At 41.9% G+C, this 19,965-nt stretch overlaps 1 protein-coding gene across 1 annotated transcript in view; it reads right to left on the bottom strand.

The window, feature by feature from the left end:
- The window catches only part of mtrex (Mtr4 exosome RNA helicase), a 139,120-nt gene that overhangs the window by 85,835 nt on the left and 33,320 nt on the right, over positions 1 to 19,965 (bottom strand). Inside the window, exons 9-11 of the mRNA XM_060822963.1 lie at positions 17,991 to 18,089; positions 15,915 to 16,017; positions 11,194 to 11,325 (exon numbers count right to left, since the gene is read on the bottom strand). Coding sequence (XP_060678946.1) covers positions 11,194 to 11,325; positions 15,915 to 16,017; positions 17,991 to 18,089 — 334 coding nt within the window. The remainder of the gene's footprint in view (positions 1 to 11,193; positions 11,326 to 15,914; positions 16,018 to 17,990; positions 18,090 to 19,965) is intronic.

The raw sequence follows: 19,965 nt of genomic DNA, 5'->3' as shown, positions 1-19,965 counted from the left end.
GGTATGGACACAGGAGAATAGTATAATGCTGAGTAACACAGGCCCCACTAGAATAGTTCAGGTCAGATTGAACGTCACGTGTGATCATCATGGCTCAGATAACAGTGGTTTTAACCAGACAATTTGTCCCTTGGTCGGCTTTCCCGACTACTCCAATGCCACTTTTAACTATAGCAGCATAGTCATCCAAAATATTGCATGGTCGCAGGATTGCGTAAATCATTTACAAAACTTAACAGGACTTAGACAGTGGTGCCCTGAAAATAATATCACAACTCTGGATGCCAGGACAGAATGTCCCCGTAATATAACAATTCATAACACGGGCACCTGCCAGGAAGTAATGTATGTGTGCCTACGCGGAAATGGCACCAAATCTGGTGACACCTATACGCACCTAAGTGATACACGCACTTGTTGCCATGCCTTTGTGAATAATACAGCAGCGGACCCCAGAAATTATTTGTTCAATTTTCCCGGTTGCTTAGAATCCAAAAAACCTCGCCCGCCTACCGCACCGTTTCCTTGAGACCCACCGAAAGAAACGAAGCGATCCACCAAAAGCAACGAGTCTTATCAGCAACACCTTTACTGGCTTCCTTGAAAAATAAAAAAAATCATCTTGACAATCAGACTAACGAAGGAAAGAATACCAAAATAGTCTGCGTCCCAGGCCCACACTCGATAGGGTCCGGGTTCTTCATGATGGCGGCCCCTACTGGTCAGGATGAACTCTGTAGTCTTACCTATAGGCGTACCCAACAAACCCCAAAACTTATTCCCTATAGAGACATTTCTGACCAGTACCCGATCCAGTATGGTTACCTCAGGCGTTGCTATGACACCTGGCAAGTGATACCGAAAGGTTTTGCAGTCGCGGTGGTGCCAGACTTAGAAGACAACAGATGCCAGGTAATAATATCTCATGACCAAACCAAGTGAGACCCCTTTGGGGGCCTCCCGGAGGACGATTGGGACCATTGTGTTAACGAAAAGACTCGTCCCGACGCACCTACAAGCCGCATGGGTGCTGTTCTCTTTCATGCTAAACACTGCATTACGCCTGCACTTTACGGGACATTTTGGTTATGCAATCACACAGCCTATGAATACCTACCCATTAACTTTAAGGGCACCTGTGCGCTGATATATCATTCCTCCCTTCATTCCGGTTATTGAATTCAACCCCAGAGGTTAACAGCAAGTGGAAGAAGTGGCACGATCTTAATTCAAATTACAAACCTCATACTCGAGGCCAGAGAGACTTGTTCCACCAACAGTCATTTTGGAGCAGATTCTTTGGCGCCCTTCTGCCCAATTATGGGGTCATGCAAGCCCTGGACCAGATCCGTGATCTCAGTCACGAACTTGAGGAAATGGCTAAGGCTACTGCTGATGCCCTGGGTCATTTGGAACACGAGCAGGCTGCCCTACGAATGATGACCTTACAGAATAGGATGGCCTTAGACTATCTCCTAGCCAGCCAAGGGGGAGCGTGTGCAATTATTGGCCCGGAGTGCTGTACCTATATTGAGGATGAAAGCTCTGCTGTATATAATGACACTTTAATAATTAACGACGTTGCCACTAAGGCATATGGTCTGGACCACAAAGGCTCAGATGAGGCCTTTGCCTGGTGGAACCTACTGTGTCCACTGTTGGGATGGCTAAAATCCATTGGGCTGGACATTCTCTCCATTCTGGCCATCATTCTTGGCATCTGTATTTGTATCCGAATCGCTTGGGCCCTTATCAAAAGAAGTTGTCAGACTTGTTCTGAACGACGCCGACGTGACAAAGAGTCAAGCCCTTTATGGACACAGAAGGAAGGGCTGATATCTACACTTTCGGCTGATGACGGTTCAGATGTAGAAACAGGCAAGGAGTTTGCCCGACTTCAACGTATTAATATCTGAGGTTTATCATAAAATGATAAAAAGGGAGGAATGATAAGGTGAAGATAGACCCAGTAGCCATATAGAAAATGGCATTCGGCGTGTCGGTTAAAATGGTCAATGTTTGTGGGGGATTGACTGTACTGACCGACATGCTGAGCGACACACAAACTGCTAGCACAGCAACTTGTGAGGTTCCCTGAAATAAGCTGAATAAACAAGCCCGTTCCCACATGTCCGAGAATAGTATAGTACATAGCACCAGGTCAAGGGGCCGCTACCAGAAGGATGCTGGTGCCTAAATGTCTAACTTTAAAACAATGCTGATGTCTTAACTAAAGTAAGTGCTAATAGCTTATCTTCAGAAAAATGCTAATGTCTTAACTTGAGGTAATGCTGGCGTCTGTATGTCTGACTTAGAGCATCCCTGATGTGTACTTTTACATTTAAGTATAATTTGATTAACGTACTTTGTGATAACCCCGTGACATGGAAAACTGTCTGGCGTAAGAACTTCTGTATATAATGACAATGTTTCCAATCAGAAGCTGAGCAACTACTGACTAGCACCCGGCGTGGGCTAGCGTGGATCTGCTCCCAAGCTTGTTTGTATACGTGTACACTTGCAAACTTGAATAAAGACAGTACTGTTGACGCTATTGATCAAGTGGTGGTTCTCTGTTCTCGGACGGGCGTTCACAAGAAGCCAGCAAGCTCGGGCTGGGCTTCCACAATGACACTAATACTTTGTGCACTCATGATGCAGAAGGTAGTGATGGCATAGTGGCTTGTGTCTGGATAACCAATCCAGAGAAATCAATCCAAACCAAAGGAGTGGCCATAGGCACCCGCATGGGCCCCAGCTATGCCTGCCTCTTAGTAGGATATGTGGAACAGTCCATCTTCCGCAGCTATAGTAGCACCACCCCCCACCTTTTCCTCCGCTACATTGACGACTGTATCAGGGCTGCCTCATGCTCCCACAAGGAGGTTGAACAGTTCATCCACTTTACTAACACCTTCCATCCCGACCTCAAATTTACCTGGACCATCTCAGATTCCTCCCTCCCCTTCCTAGAGCTCTCCATTTCTACCTTGGGCGACCAAATCAACACAGACATTTACTATAAACCGACCGACTCCAACAGCTACCTAGACGATACCTCCTCCCACCCTGCCCTCTGCAAAAATGCCATCCCATATTCCCAATTCCTCCGTCTCCACCACATCTGCTGCCAGGAGGACCAGTTCCAAATTCCAAACCACCCAGATGGCTTCCTTCTTCAAAGACCGCAACTCCCCCCCCCCCCCCAGATATGGTCAAAGATGCTCTCCACCGGATCTCCTCCACTTCCTGCTCCTCCGCCCTTGAGCCCCGCCCCTCCAATCGCCACCAACCTCCATATACGTCATATCATCCATCGTCATTTCCGCCATCTCCAAACAGACCCCCTCACCAGGGATATATTTCCCTCCCCATCAGCGTTCTGAAAAGACCACTCCCTCCGTGACTCCCTTGTCAGGTCCACACCCCCCACCAACCCAACCTCCACTCCCGGCACCTTCCCCTGCAACCATGACAAATGCAAAACTTGCGCCCACACCTCCCCCCTCACTTCCCTCCAAGGCCCCAAGGGATCCTTCCATATCCGCCACAAATTCACCTGCACCTCAACACACATCATTTGCTGCACCCGATGTGGCCTCCTCTATATTGGGGAGACAGGCCGCCTACTTGCGGATTGTTTCAGAGAACACCTCTGGGACACCCGGACCAACCAATCCAAGCACCTCGTGGCTCAACACTTCAACTCCCCCTCCCACTCCACCAAGGACATGCAGGTCCTTGGACTCCTCCATCGCCAGATCATAGCAACACGATGGCTGGAGGAAGAGCGCCTCATCTTCCTCCTGGGAACCCTCCAACCACTAGGGATGAACTCAGATTTCTCCATTCCTCATTTCCCCTCCCCCCACCTTGTCTCCGTCCCAACCCTCAAACTCAGCACCACCTTCCTAACCTGCAATCTTCTTCCTGACCTCTCCGCCTCCAACCCCACTCCGGCCTATCACCTTCATCTTATCACCATCACCTTAACCTCCTTCTACCTATCGCATTTCCAATGCGCCTCCCCCAAGTCCCTCATCCCTATCTTTTATCTTAGCCTGCTTGGCACAATTTCCTCATTCCTGAAGAAGGGCTCATGCCCGAAACGTCGATTCTCCTGCTCCTTGGATGCTGCCTGACCTGCTGCGCTTTTCCAGCAACACATTTTCAGCAAGCAATCCAGAGACCCAGGTAATGTTCTAGAACCAAGGTTAAAATCCTACCGTGGCAAATGGCAGAATTTAAAATCCAAAAAAAAATCTGGAATTCCAAATCTAATGATTACCATGAAACCATTGTTGATAGCTACAAAAAACACATCCAGTTCATTAATATATTTTAGGGTAGGACTGGACAGGCTTTCAACGTGGTAAAAACAATGACTGCAGATGCTGGAAACCAGATTCTGGATCAGTGGTGCTGGAAGAGCACAGCAGTTCAGGCAACATCCAACGAACAGCAAAATCGACGTTTCGGGCAAAAGCCCTTCATCAGGAATAAAGGCTAGAGGGAGGTGGGGGTAGGGAGAGAGAAGCATAGAGTACAATGGGTGAGTGGGGGAGGAGATGAAGGTGATAGGTCAGGGAGGAGAGGGTGGAGTGGATAGGTGGAAAAGGAGCTAGGCAGGTCAGAAAAGTCCGCAGGGCAGAGGAAATGACCTGGGAGTTGCAGTGGGAGAGGGACTCCCTGAGATTCTTGTAGAGAGAGGAGGAAAACTTCTTCAAGGCAGGCATCTTTGCAAGAGGATTCGCAGTAGGGTTAAAATCAACGGCCTTCATATGATTCCAGATCCACATCAATGTGATTGACTCTGAAAGGTCTTTTGAATTGGCCTAGCCAGTCACTCCATTGAATTAAACCATTAAAAGGTGCTCAAACAAAAAAGGCACAAAATGGGACATACTGATTAACACTGACCCACACACTGGCTGATTAATCAGCACTCCATGTTGAATACTGTTCAGAGGAAACAGTGATTCAGCAGCACCGCGCCTGACCAAGCTTGTTCTGGCCAAAAGGATATATCCGCTAGTCTAGTCTCCTGTAGTAGCAGAGGGAAACACTATTTTGACCTCAGGCTCTGCAGTTCTGTCACATCCAGTTGTGAATGGCAATGGATAATTAAACAACTCACTGGAGACATCCACCCCACAAATATCGTCATGCTCAATGATGGGGGAGCTCAATACATTAGTACCAAAGATAAGGCTGAAGCATTCTTAACAATCTTGAGCCACAAATGCTCAGTGGATGATCCACCTTGACCTCCTCCAGAGGTTCCCAGCATCACAGGTACAATCTTCAGCCAATTCAATTCACTCCATGTGATATCAAAAAATGGTTGGAGAAACTGGATATGGCAAAGGCTGAGGGCTCTTACAACATTCCTGCAATAGTACTGAAGAATACTGCATGTGCTCCCACCCTTGCACCTCCAGCCAAGCTGCTCCTATACAGCTGAAAATGTGTTGCTGGTCAAAGCACAGCAGGCCAGGCAGCATCTCAGGAATAGGGAATTCGACGTTTCGAGCATAAGCCCTTCATCAGGAATGAGAGAGAGTAGCCAAGCAGGCTAAGATAAAAGGTAGGGAGGAGGGACTTGGGGGAGGGGCGATGGAGGTGGGATAGGTGGAAGGAGGTCAAGGTGAGGGTGATAGGCCGGAGTGGGGTGGGGGCGGAGAGGTAAGCCCTTCATCAGGAATGAGAGAGAGTAGCCAAGCAGGCTCCTATACAGCTACAACACTGTCATCTACCAAGCAATGTGGAAAATTGCCCAGGTATGTCCTGCACACAAAAAGCAGGACAAATCCAACCAAGCCAATTACTGCCCCATCAGTCCACTTCGATCGTTCGTGAAGCCATCAACAGTGCTATAAAGCAACACTTGCTCGGCAATAACCTGCTCACTGGGTTTTCCTGGGGCACTCAATTTCTGACTTGGTTGAGAGATAAAACAACCGAACTCCCGAGGTGAGGTAAGAGTGACTGCATTCAACCTCAAGGTGGTATTTAACTGAGTGCAGCATCTAATAGGTAGACAAAACAAAACTAGAGTCAATGGCAATTGGGGGATATCTCTCCATTGGTTGGAGTCATGGCTAGCATATACGAAAATGGATGCGGTTGTCAGAGGTCAGTAATCATTGCCTCAGAACATTTCTACAGGAGTTCCTCAGGGTAGTGTTCTAAGCCTAAACAAATGCCGCTTCATCAATAACGTTCTCTCCATCATAAGGTCACAATTAGGATGTTTGCTAATGACTGCACAGTGGTCAGTACCATTCATGACTCCTCCAATACTGAAGCAGTCCATGTCAAAATGCAGTATGACCTGGACAATATTCAGGTTGGCTGAAAAGTGGCAAGTAACATTGGTGCCACACAAGCACCAGACATCAGCAGGAGAGGATCTAACCATTGCTCCTTGACATTCAACGGTGTTGCCATTACTGAATTTCTCACTGTCAACATGGGGGGGTTACCAATTCAGATTGTGGTCAATGGACTAGCTATATAAATACTGTGGCTGCAAGAGGAAGTCAGAGCTAAGGAATCCTGCAGTGAGTAACTCCCCAATGCCTACCAATCAACTACAAGGCACAAATAATATGTGCGATGGAATACTTCCCTGGATGAGTGGAACTCCAACAACGGTCAGAAAGGCTTGACACTATCCTGGATAAAGCAGCCTGTTTGACTGGCACCACATCCACAAACATCCATTCTTGCCATCACTGCTACTCAGTAGTGGCAGCATGATGCATCCACAAAATGCACTGCAGAAATTCATTAAAATCCTTCGATAGCACCTTCCTGATTTGCACCACTATCGTCTGGAAAGACAAGTATAGCAGACACAGTGGTCCACCATCACCTGCAAGCCACACACCATCATGACTTGGAAATAAAACACAGTTCCATACAGCAAATAGACTACAGCAGTTTAAGAAGGCAACTTACCATCAGTTTTTCAAGGCAACTATGGATGGGCAATAAATATTAACCCAGCCAGTGATGCCAATGAGCCATGAGTGAATAAAAAAGGTATAATAGAAAATTAAATTTACAGTCCATATAAACAAACTCAAACATGGTTAAGTTGAAAGACAAAATACTAAATAGTGCAAATCTAGTTTTAAATAAACACAGTTTTGACATTTGTCTGGAGAAGCAATGTAATGCTTATATGAACTGCAGCAATACTGGGAAGAAGGAACAACTACATTTTCTGCAAGTTGAGGATTTAAATGATGAATTTGAATTAGAAACTGGAAAAGGGGGTAAGAGTTGGCTAAAATTTTTAACTGACAGAGAAGTTGCCCTGACTAATAGTACAAGTTAAAAATTAGAGGCTTAGAATAAAAGGCAACCCTTCATTCAAAAAGCAACAATGTTTTTAGACTAAATGAATAAGATAAAATGAGAAAGCGAGCAATAAATAAATTTAAGATTCAATTACATACACTTCTGGAGAAAAGAAAGTTTAGGGAAACGACTGCAATGCTACCTAAGTGGGACTGATCAATTTTAAAATTAATTTAACTCATTGATTCATCTTTTCCTGTTCTTAAAAATCTAATCCAACCGGACTGAACAAGCATCAGTTCAATTCGTGACACTCAGCACTGACTGATGAACAGAAATACATACTCCGAAGAATGAAGGTCATTGACATTATTCTACTAAATGTTGGTGAAGGTAAGGCCACACCTAGTTGCCACCAGGAAGATTAATAGTTGCTGTCCATATGGTAATGGTATGCTCACAATATTGTGAAGACAGTCCAATCCAGGATTTAGACTCAGCAAAAATGGAAATAAAAATGGGCGATGCCCAAATAAGGATGAACCTGTAGTGGAATTTGAAATCTGTGTACATCAGACAGTAGAAGTTGTGACCACAAGTCCAGTTCTCAGGATGGGTCACTGGACTCAAATGTTAACTGTTATTTCTCTACACAGATGCTGCCAGACCTGCTGAGCCTTTACAGCAATTTCTGTTTTTGTTTGTAGTAGACCTTTACAGCAATTTCTGTTTTGGTGCTGCGGAACAAGCCATATTGAATTGCTGATTAGCATCCATTAGTCAAGACAAGTTGCTGCACACAATGGGACGCAGTTCTGATTAAACAAGACAATTTTAAAAAGCAGTCGGCCATACTGCCCTTCTGGCCTAAGTTGTGATTCAACACAATCATGGCGGATCTTCCACCCAAACTCCATTTTTTCACCTGCACCCCATCTCACTTGATTTCTTGAGAGTCCAGAAATCTTTGTATCCAAACCTTAATTATTCTCAAAAATGGAGTATCCATAACTCTCTAGGATACAGAAATTCAAAGACTCACACATTCCAAGTAGAGAAGTTTTTCCTCATCTTGGTTCTAAATCATTGCCTCTTGCCCTGTGCTCCCATGTTCTAGCTTTCCATCACCAATAAAACTAGATTCATTACTCAGACAACTTCATCCAACTTATGAGCAGACTGTAAACAACTGTGGTACAACAGAGACTTTTGCAGCACTTAATTAGTCACAATTATTACAAGTTCCAATCACTTCTTGTTTAATGTTCAATGATAAAGTTACTGTTAAGACTAAATTACTACTGCCCCACTAACTCATTCATCTTATTGCAGATGATTTGTGCATTGAAAAGATCTTGAATTTCATCTTTTTCCTTGTGCTCCCTGCAGTTATCTAATTTATGAACTCTGATTCTTGTCCTGCTGTCTGTGGTTTTACCCACATTGCTATATGTTCTGAAGCCTCAACCCTCTCTTTTAGAGTCATAGAGATGTACAGCATGGAAACAGACCCTTTGATCTAACTTATCCACCCTGACCAGATATCCCAACCCAATCTAGTCCCACCTGCCAGCACCCAGACCATATTCCTCCAAACCCTTCCTATTCATATACCCATCCAAATGCCTCTTAAATGTTGCAATTGTACCAGCCTCCACCACATCCTCTGGCAGCTCATTCCATACTCTGCATGAAAAAGTTGCCCCTTAGGTATCTTTTATATCTTTCCCCTCTCACCCTAAACCTATGCCCTCTAGTTCTGGACTCCCCGATCCCAGGGAAAAGACTTTGTCTATTTATCCTATCTATGACCCTCATAATTTTGTAAACCACGATAAGGTCACCCTTAGCCTCAGACACTCCAGGGAAAACAGCCCCAGCCTGTTCAGCCTCTTCCCATAGCACAAATCCTGGCAACATCCTTGTAAATCTTTTCTGAACCCTTTCAAGTTTCACAACATCTTTCCAATAAGAAGGAGACCAGAACTGCACGCAATATTCCAACAGTGGCCTAACCAATGTCCTGGACATCTGCAACATGACCTCCCAACTCCTGTATTCAATACTCTGACCAATAAAGGAAAGCATACCAAATGCGCCTTCACTATCCTATCTACCTGCAACGCTACTTTCAAGGAGCTATGAGCCTGCACTCCAAGGTCTCTTTGTTCAGCAACACTGCCTAGGACCTTACCATTAAGTGTATAATTCCTGCTAAGACTTGCTTTCCCAAAATGCAGCACCTTGCATTTATCTGAATTAAACTCCATCTGCCACTTCTCAGCCCATTGGCCCATTTGGTCCAGATCCTGTTGTCATCTGAGGTAACCCTCTTCGCTGTCCACTACACCTCCAATTATGGAGTCATCTGCAAACTTACTAACTGTACCTCTTATGCTTGCATCCAAATCATTTATGTAAAAGACAAAAAGTAGAGGGCCCAGCACCGATCCTTGTGGCACTCCACTGGTCACAGGCCTCCAGTCTGAAAAACAACCCTCCACCACCACCCTCTGTCTTCTACCTTTCAGCGAATTCTGTATCCAAATGGCTAGTTCTCCCTTTATTCCATGAGATCGAACCTTGCTAATCAGTCTCCCATTGGGAACCTTGTCGAACGCCTTACTGACGTCCATATAGATCACATCTACTGCTCTACCCTCATCAATCTTCTTTGTTACTTCTTCAAAAAACTCAATCAAGTTTGTGAGACATGATTTCCCATGCACAAAGCCATGTTGACTATCCCTAATCAGTCTTTTCCTTTCCAAATACATGTACATCCTGTCCCTCAGGATTCCCTCCAACAATTTGCCCTAAACTTCCCTTCATCTGAATTCTTTCAAAGCTGCTGACCTAGCCCCACATTTGTTTGAAGCCCTGCCACAGCCTTAGCTGTATGATTTGCCAGGACAGTAGTTTCAGCCTGATTTTGAATGGAGTCCACCCCAATATATTAACTCAATCTTTGCCAAGTATTCATAAAGTTAAATTCCTGAGCCTCAATTATCTAGCTTGAACCAATGCTAATAGGTGCATGGCTTATTCAAGAAGTCAAAAATAATGACCTTTGACTTTCCCTAACTTCTCAAATTCCCTTTGGTCGAAGCAGAAATTATGTACCTGTGGTGTAAATCATGACAACCGGACCCTCCGGTTCCAAGTTCTTCACGTAGTTCTACGGGCACGTCCCTCATGCCAACACTGGGTGGAACTCATGAGAGTTCCCAGTCACAGCTGAAGAGAACAGTATATATCTCCTGACTGGACTAATGTTTCTTAAATTACCACATTCCTCTATCTTCCCCAGCTTGAACAGTTTACTTCACATCGGTCAATTGACTTGCTGCCCTTTCCTAATCCACACAGGAAGGAAGTATCTTGTTGTACTTGCTGGACAGTGAAAGGGATTGAGGTGTTTCTTGGACATGTTGATTCTCCATACCTGTCTAAGGGCAATCACACTCTTCATTCCCAAACCACTGACTACCTCTGAATTTCTATCTAGACCAAGGAATGTGACCAACTCCTGGAACTGTGTCGAGGTAATTTTCCTGATCTTGTTTTGTCAGCCTCCAATGATATGACTGAACTGAAGCTCAAGTTGCACACATTTAATACAGACAAGTTTACCTTCGATCACACCAGGACCCAACATCACTCACAGTCACAACACATCACCTGCCCTGCTGTCTTTACTGTGTGTTAATTAAGCAAAAATAAACTAATGTATAATTAATCAACCCTTCAAATGTTACTTAACAATTTGTCAACGGCCTTCATTAAATTAGAAAAATGGTGGAAAAATTTCTCTCGTATGTATTAAACAGTTCTATTTAAACCTTCCTGTAGGAATCAAGTATTTAACTTTGTAAGTGCTCCTACCTGTATTAAAATCCAACTTGGACATTTGAAGTGCGTACGCTTCACAGTCTTTCTTGCTGAAGCTGAAGATGATAACAGGCTGAAAATTCCTTTCCATGATCATTTTCACAATTTTGAATACATTTGATGGTCCTAAATGTCAGAATAACAACATTTCACATACAATGGAGTGAAGTTAAATTTTGATGCATGAAAATAAGTCATACAATACAACTAATATTACAACTGCAGCTCATGAATTCGGATCAAAACACACAATTTCAACATTTTTGAAACAGAAAGCAGAAAGAAACAGCTTATTCCTTAGTCTCAGAATCAAAACTTCATTTTGTGGAGAATGTTGGTTTCCAACACAGTAATTTGGGTATTGCATTTGATTGGCTAAAAATAAAATCACCAGATCATAAATAATTGCTTGATTAAACCACTTTTTCACTTCTACAAATATATTTACAACTGCCTTTAAGTCAGGAGTTTAGAATTCACAGGATAAAAATGATATTAACTCAGCACAGCTATTTTTTAGCAATTATCCATGTAAATACAATTGTTATGCCTGTGGGTTCTTGATTTCCAACATACAAATTAATTTGAAAAACGTCCTGTAATACATTGCAAATATATGTGTGACGATGCTGTCATTGTAAAAAGGTTATTTTGGCCCTTGGTTTTTTATTTGAAGAGGGGTCATAAAGGCAGAGGTACTGAAAAGTCTAGTTTAAAATGGAAGGGGTGTGGTCAGTTCTCCCAGTTCAGGTTCTATCTAGTTTGTTTTAGCTGGAGCAGTGATAAGATGTGAGGGTCCAGGAGAGATGCAAGTTTCTGTAAAGGATTCCTCTGACTTTCTCTAAAATCTCTTTCTGGATGTTGCTCCCTCCTGCCTGTACCAACTTGTGTTTGAATGTACCTGTTGGCCAATGGGTGTGTTTATAGGGTGTTACTATATTGGAACAGTTAATCAGTAATACCGCATGTTTTCCAATAGTTAAGTTATTCTAAATTCGGCCCTTTGTTCATGTTTCAACTGTGGTGTTTAAATAAACTCAGCCTCACTTAAAGCCGAGTGGTTTGACCAGTTGCACCACACCTAGGACACCCACTTTTCATGTACTTTTAAAGTAAGAAAAAATAAGTGTTTCAGCTACCTTCTTAAAATATTTTAAGGGTGTCTGGCCTGGTCCATAACAGATGGCAACTTCACCAATTTTTAAAAGGCAATAAATGTGACGATCACTCAGTCAACTTTTTTGTCTTCTGAATTTCCTCATTAAGGTGAAAGATGCTCATGCTAGGCACAGGTCATGTTTGCCATGTCTTGGTGCTCGATAAAACTGTGATGACACAAGTCTGAAACAACCACATAGCCTCTAACATCATTGTGTCGTCTTTTTCATTTATTCCAACAACTTATTTGAGGAAGGCTGACAATTTAGCAGAGTCTTTTTTGATGCTGGACCATTCCAACTCCGAACTAAATTGGATGCTCCATATGTAATATAATTCATGGATATACATGAATAGTCTATAGCTAGCTAAAACACAAAAAAATGAGTATTTTCTGAATGATGCGAAACTAATAACTGTTAGTGTTCAAAGGATTTGGGTGTTCTTCTGCAAGAAATATAAATTTATCAAATACAAGACGCAATAGGAATTCAAACTGCCCTGATGTCTATTTTGGAAGGGGGTTGGAGCACTAGTGTGAGGATCTCTTAGTGCAATTGCACAGGACTTTGGTGAGGCCACATCTGGGGCACTGTGTACAATTTTGGACTCTGTATAGAAGCAAGTATAAATTTAACCTAAACGAGTGCAATGACAGGTCATCATATTCATTCCTGGGTTGATGACAGTGACTTAGGAAGAGAGATTGAGCAGGAATGAGTGCATATGTTCTTGAGATTCAAAGGGTGTCAGGGCATTACATGAACTCGATAAGATTCTGAGACTATATTTCTCTGGCTGAAACCTTCTAGAACTAGGGGCGTAGTCTCAGGATAAGGAAATTTCCGTTTCTGACTGAGATAACATCAAATATAACTGAACACTGCAAAACAGTCAAGGTCTTTGTAACTGAAACCCATAATAACTCAAATAGGAAGGGATATTTCTTCAATAATCTATAAAAAGCAAAAATGGCTGGCACTATGTAATGACACACTTTTTAATTGCAGGCAAGAAATCCACAATTCTTGTTAAACATGTTTCATATCAAATAATACCTCGCTTCAAAATTGTGGAATAGGGCTGAAACAAACTTAATTATGTCTCAGCATTTAATTTTTCATTATTTTTCCATGCTAAGTTTTATTCTTTATTTTAATCAGCATTCATTTGAAGCCCTATTAAAAATGTAAATTGAAGATCACAAAACTCTTCACTATCAATTTAGCAGTCAAATAGTATAGAATTCAGAATATGTGGCAAGTCAATGCCCAATGTAAGTAATCATGATATCTCATTGGGAGACTTCTGAACATGAATAGGCATTTCAGTCTAATCAATAAAAATGTATTGTTCTAATCAACCAAACATTATTCAGCAATATTCTGCCTACCTGTGAAATAAAAAGAGAAACAAGAATTGCACCACTTTTCATTCAAATTCAGCAATCTTTATTTTTGAGACCGATAAACTTATATTCAACTTGCTAGTCATGCATTTAAATGTTTCACTTCCAATTCTGGGTTTTCGTGAAAAATAAGTATCATTTGATGAATCATATTAGAACATCATAAATTCTACTCACATCTAGACATGGGTTTTGTGCTTAGCTCAATTAGAGAAACTGGGGAGTTTGATTCAACAGATTTTGAAAAGACCAAACCAGATGTAGAATAAGAGTTACGACTATGTAAATAGGGCAATAAAAAAATTCTCTATAGTCAATGGTTTTTATTCAAAATGCCAAAGGAAACACTTGATTTATTTTAAAGCTGCTGCTAAGGGTTGTCTTACTGTAAATAATGCTGAAAGTAGATTCTATAATAGATTTTAAAGATAGAGCTTTAGAAATGTTGGAACAATATTTTTCAATGCTACTGGTTTTAGAAAAAATATTTTTTTTAAGGAAAATGATCTGTCAAGAAGATAATGCAAGTGTAATGAGGTAATTGCATACTTCAAAACTCAGATTTTACAGAAAACATTGCCCCTCAACCTCAACCTAAAACTATCTGGCACAATTAGTTATTTACAAATACCAGAAACGAGAACAAGTGAAGCAAAAGATCTGAAAACCTTTTTGTTCTGAAGAAATGTGTACACATGATAGAGTGAGAAAGTCATTGCATGAGCGGCCAGAAGATGATAGCACCAGTAGTGATCTGTTGGGAGATGTAAATGTTTCCAGACAACTTCAGATAGTGGAATTATTAGATGCTATGTGAGTAGAAACATAAGTATTCCTTTTGCTTACTTTTTATTAGAATGAAAACTATCTACCAAAGTATTTGCATAAAATCACTCATGTAATCTTCGCATTTCAACAGTGCAGCATTTTTTTTCCCTTTTCCATGAGACATGGGTTATGCCCAGCCCTGATTGCTCCTGACCCAAGGAGCTCACTTGGTCTTTTCCGAAAGCAGTTAAGAGTTAAGTTTACATGTGTCAGAAGTCACATGTAAGCCAGACTTGGTAAGGATGGCAGATTGTATTCCCTGAAAGGCACAGGATGAGCCATATGAAAATTGATGATGATTTCATCATTGCCATGACTGAGAGACTAGCTTTTAATTCCAGATTTATTAGTCTAATTTAAATTCCACCAGCTGCTGTGGTCAGATTGGAACCCACTAGGCTAGGCCTCAAGGTTACCAGTCAAAAGTGAGGACTGCAGATGCTGGAAACCAGAGTCTAGATTAGAGTGGTGCTGGAAAAGCACAGCAGGTCAGGCAGCATCCGAGGAGCAGGAAAATCGACGTTTCGGCAAAAAACCTTCATCAGTAATGGAGGCAGGGAGCCTCCAGGCTGGAGAGATAAAGAGGGGGTGGCAGTGGGGATGGGGATGGGGCTGGGGAGAGGGTAGCAAAGAGTACAGTAGGTGAATGGTGGTGGGGATGGAGGTGATGGGTCAGAGAGAAGGGTGGGGGAAGGTAGCGATGTTACCATTATGCTAATGTGTCCTAGTTTGTGTATATAATGCAGGATAAGGTCCACACTAACAATGCAACATAATCCAGTCAGCTCATGTGAAGCAAAGGGTTGCAAAGATGAGGAGATGGAGATCAGGGCAAAACATTTCAAAGGGGAGAATTCCACTTCAAATAATGCTGACCTTGCTGATGTTGATCTTGCCTAGCACATACCCTGTGCAATGTAACCTGTCTGCCTCCAAGTTTTTCTCACTCTATGATCTGTATTTACTTGCTTACTATGATCTTCCTGTACTGCCTGTAAACAAAACTTTTCACTGAACTTGACAATAAATAAATCAAATCAGAGGTTGCAATTCTGCTAAAAGGCAGAAATCTTTCATCCCTGAAATAATTGGAGAAAGGAGAAAACACTTCAAAAAGGATCAGATGCTGAAGAAAACACAAATCAAGTAGAAACTGTGTTTCAAGTTACAACAAAATTGTAGAAGAGAAGTAACAATCCAACGACTAAAGAAACCATACTTTAGCATTGGTATAACTGTAAACATTGAGTCAGCATTTCACTGCAACATCACGCAGCTGACCATAAAGGAAACATAATTATTTCAGTTCATTTTTCAATACCTTTAGTTCCTCCTTTACGTCCCTTTGGATCACCCTTGGAAAGTTCACCAGCATCTCTCAGTACTTGCATAGCAGTATTGAAGTTATCTTCTCTAAAATCCCCCTTTCAGATACAAAATAAATGCATTTTCTGAAAAATACTCATTAGAATCATGACTAGCTATAAAGCTGGAGGGCTGCACTGTAATCTTTTGCATTTATCATATTAAAAATTACTTCCTACTTTCCACAGTAAAATCATTTTGCACATCTAAAGGATCATGCAGCTGTGGAATTCACAGTAGGTGCTGGGAAACTTAATAAATTTGAAAAGGAAATGGACAAATTTTTAATTAGTAATCAGTTAATGGGTCACGGGGAACAGGCAGGAAAGTAGAGTTGAGGCCAAGAAGAGATCAGCCACGATCATGTTAAAATGGTACAGCAGGTTCAAGGGGCTGAATTATCTACCCTGACTCTTATTTCTTTTGTTTCCTGTAATTAGCATCAGAGAGCTAACCTCTTCATTGGGACATCACATGGGGGGATGAGGGTGGGCAGAGAAGGCCTTGCTGGAATGACTGTGCACAATCACTGAAATAAAACAAGAAACTGCACATGTTGAAGATCAGAAACCAAAACAGAAATTGCTGGATAAACTCAGCAGATCAGTCTCTGTGGAGAGGAATTGGAGTTAATGCTTAGAGTCCAAGTGACCTTTCTTCAGAGCGGCTAGCAAGTCTAAAAATATAGTCTACATATTAATGATACCTTTTTATTTGGGGGGGGCTGGGCAATGCCCGAAATGTCAATTTTTCTGCTCTTCGGATGCTGCCTGACCTGATTTCCAGCATCTGCAGTCCTCACTTTTGCCTAGTGAGTGAATAGATTGACACGGAGCCCAGAGACACAGAAACAAACTTAGGCAAACAAAGGAATGGTTGATAGTATGCAAGGGAAGGAGAAAAGCTGACAATATGGGCCATGTATGGATAAGAATGAGTTGGTTGGGCTGAAAGCAGCCAATGTCATGACAGAACCTGGGATGTGGGTTTAGGTATAGGACATGGAAGGGAGGTTTAGGCTTTAAAGCTGTTCAAGTTGACATTGAGTCATGAAAGCTGCAGGGCTCCTAAGTGGAAAGTAAGATTCTGTTCTTCATCTTGCAGTGAGACTTGCTGGAGCAGAGTTGTTCAAGGTGAAGATCAGCTTAGCCAGGTGGAGGTTAGTGGTGGTGGATAGGGTTCAATTTGTTCAAGGTGAGGACAATAGTCTCATAAAAGTGAAGAGATATGCTCAGTGGTTGGCACTGCTGCCTCGCAGCACTGGGGTCCCAGGTTCGGTTCCAGCCTCGGGCGACTGTCTGTGTGGAGTTTGCGGGGGTTTCCTCTGGGTGCTCTGGTTTTCTCCCACAGTCCAAAGATATGCAGATCAGGTGAACTGGTCAAGCTAAATTGTCCATAGTGTTAGGTGCATTAGTCAGAGGGAAATGGGTCTGGGTGGGTTACTCTTCAGAGGATCCGTGTGCACTGGATGGGCCAAAGGACCTGTTTCCACATTGTAGGGAATCTAACCTAATCTAATCTTCTGTGATTCATTTAAGGATTCTCCACCCATTTTTAACTGCAAATTTCAAAAACAAACTATAACTGGTATAAAATTTAGCAAATTCAAGCAACTTTTCCATTAGCTCTCCACACTGGGAGAAAGCTGCTCTGGAATATACAGGCATATCTGAAACTTGCCTTGACGGTCAACATGACTAGCTGGAGGGATGTACTATAATCTTTTGCATCTATCATGTTAAAAATTACTTCCAAATTTCCACAGTAAAATCATTTTGCACATCTAAAGGATCGTGAATCTGTGGAATTTACTACTCCAGAGTGTGGCAGGTGCTGGGAAACTGAATAAATTTGAGGAGGAAATGGACAAAGGTGGCTACACTTTCCTCACTACCCACAAGCTTAAACTGCTTTGGTCATTTTTCTGGCCAATATATCCATCTAACAGTTACATTTCCACAGTTCAAAGTATACAAATGAAATTCCACAATTCATTTTTATACAGTGCAGTTCAAAGATCTCCTTCACTTACATTTTCATCAACTACTAGATGCAATCCATCACCTCCAGCTGGAAAAATGTAGTGCTGCAAAGGTGTCGGTCTGTAGTCGGTATAGATCACATGGCATGGCTAAAACAAAAATTACAAATAGGACATTCAAACAAATTGGAAAATGGGTGTTTAACCACAAATGTACACCTTATTTATAAATTATAACTACCCTATCTAACAAGTCATATAATTGAAAACATTCAATCGAATTCACATTAAAAACACATCCAGATAAAGCATTAAAGACGTTTCAAGTTTACAGTTTCAGAAATGCACAATTTAATATATTACAAGGATGGTTGAACCTTCTGGAATAAAGGATGCAGAGAATAAAACTAAAGACTTTGAACCAAAGGCATTTTTATGACATATCCACATAACTGCAAAAATAAAAAGGAGTCAATTAGAATCCTATTGCTAGAAGCATCAGAAAACACATGGAAAATTAAGATATTCTTGAGTTCAAAAGTCAAAAAGAAAGAAACATTATGACAGGTGTATTCCAAGAGTTTGGAATTTTCAAACTGTGTTAGAATTATGACATGAAGTGCAACAAGAAGCATGAAAAGAAAATTGATCAGTTTTAATTTTGTGCCGTGTAGTTTGCAGAATGCCGTCAGATTCCAATTTGGACGAATCAAATTACTTTGCAGCAGTACAAACTCGATGGGCTGACGGGCCTCTTCTGTACTATATGATTCTGTGAAATGGTAAACTGAAAATCTAGCTGTACAAGCCAAGCCAGAGAATGTTGCTGGTGTTAGATAAAGAGGTATGGAAAGAAGGTGGCATGGAGCGTGAACATTGGAGGAGACCAGCTGGGCCATATAGCACTTGAAAACAAAACACGCACTGGGAAATCACAATAATACCATGATTTAACAGATATAGGAGGGAGAGATCGCAAGGAAGGGAGAGGCTGTTTAAAGAAAGTGTTCAAGATTGTGGAAGCAAGACATTTCAAGGCTGCGACTCAAGGTTAACAGATCTGGTAGAATGTAAAAGAAACAAAAATGTGCGAAGATACAAATTTAAGCAATATGAGGAATACACCTTACAACTCCTTCATTCCACATCTGTGTCATTCAACGTGATTACAGTTGATTTTCGAGTTAGTTTCTATTTTCCCACCCATTTACCGTGTCCCTTGCTTCCCTAATAGGCTATGCATCTGTTACCCGAGGCACTAAGTTTTATTAATGTCGGAGGCTGAGGGGTGACCTTATAGAGGTTTACAAAATTATGAGGGGCATGGATAGGATAAATAGACAAAGTCTTTTCCCTGGGGTCGGGGAGTCCACAACTAGAGGGCATAGGTGTAGGGTGAGAGTGGAAAGATATAAAAGAGACCTAAGGGGCAACTTTTTAACGCAGAGGGTGGTACGTGTATGGAATGAGCTGCTAGAGGATGTGGTGGAGGCTGGTACAATTGCAACATTTAAGAGGCATTTGGATGGTATATGAAGAGAAAGGGTTTAGAGGGATATGGCCCGGGTGCTGGCAGGTGGGACTAGATTGGGTTGAGGTATCTGGTCAGCGTGGGCAGGTTGGACCAAAGGGTCTGTTTCCATGATGTACATCTCTATGACTCTGTACATACTCTTTGGGGTGGAGAATTCTAAAGATTCCAAATTCTGATTCAGTTATAAATGATCATCACCTTAACCAGTGATTATGTCTGTCTTCCAGATTCCCAAACAGGGGGAACACATTCAGTGTCAGTCCTCCCAATCACTTTCAGAACTTTGTATGTTTCAATAGTATCTGCTCTCTTCTTTTAAGCTCTGCAGAATACTAATCAAATTTACTCAGCGTTTTATCAGAGAATAACATTCTCAAATCATGGATTTATTAAACCATTGTTGATCTGCCCCCAGTGCAAGTACTCGTCCTTAAATTTGAAGACAGAACAGCCCACACTGCTCTAAATGTAATAAATTAGAATACGACTTTC

Source organism: Hemiscyllium ocellatum, chromosome 1 (assembly GCF_020745735.1).
Source record: "Hemiscyllium ocellatum isolate sHemOce1 chromosome 1, sHemOce1.pat.X.cur, whole genome shotgun sequence".
NCBI lineage: Eukaryota > Metazoa > Chordata > Chondrichthyes > Orectolobiformes > Hemiscylliidae > Hemiscyllium > Hemiscyllium ocellatum.
The sequence above is the reverse complement of the archived record's forward strand: the minus strand, read 5'-3'. Positions and strand labels throughout refer to the sequence as shown.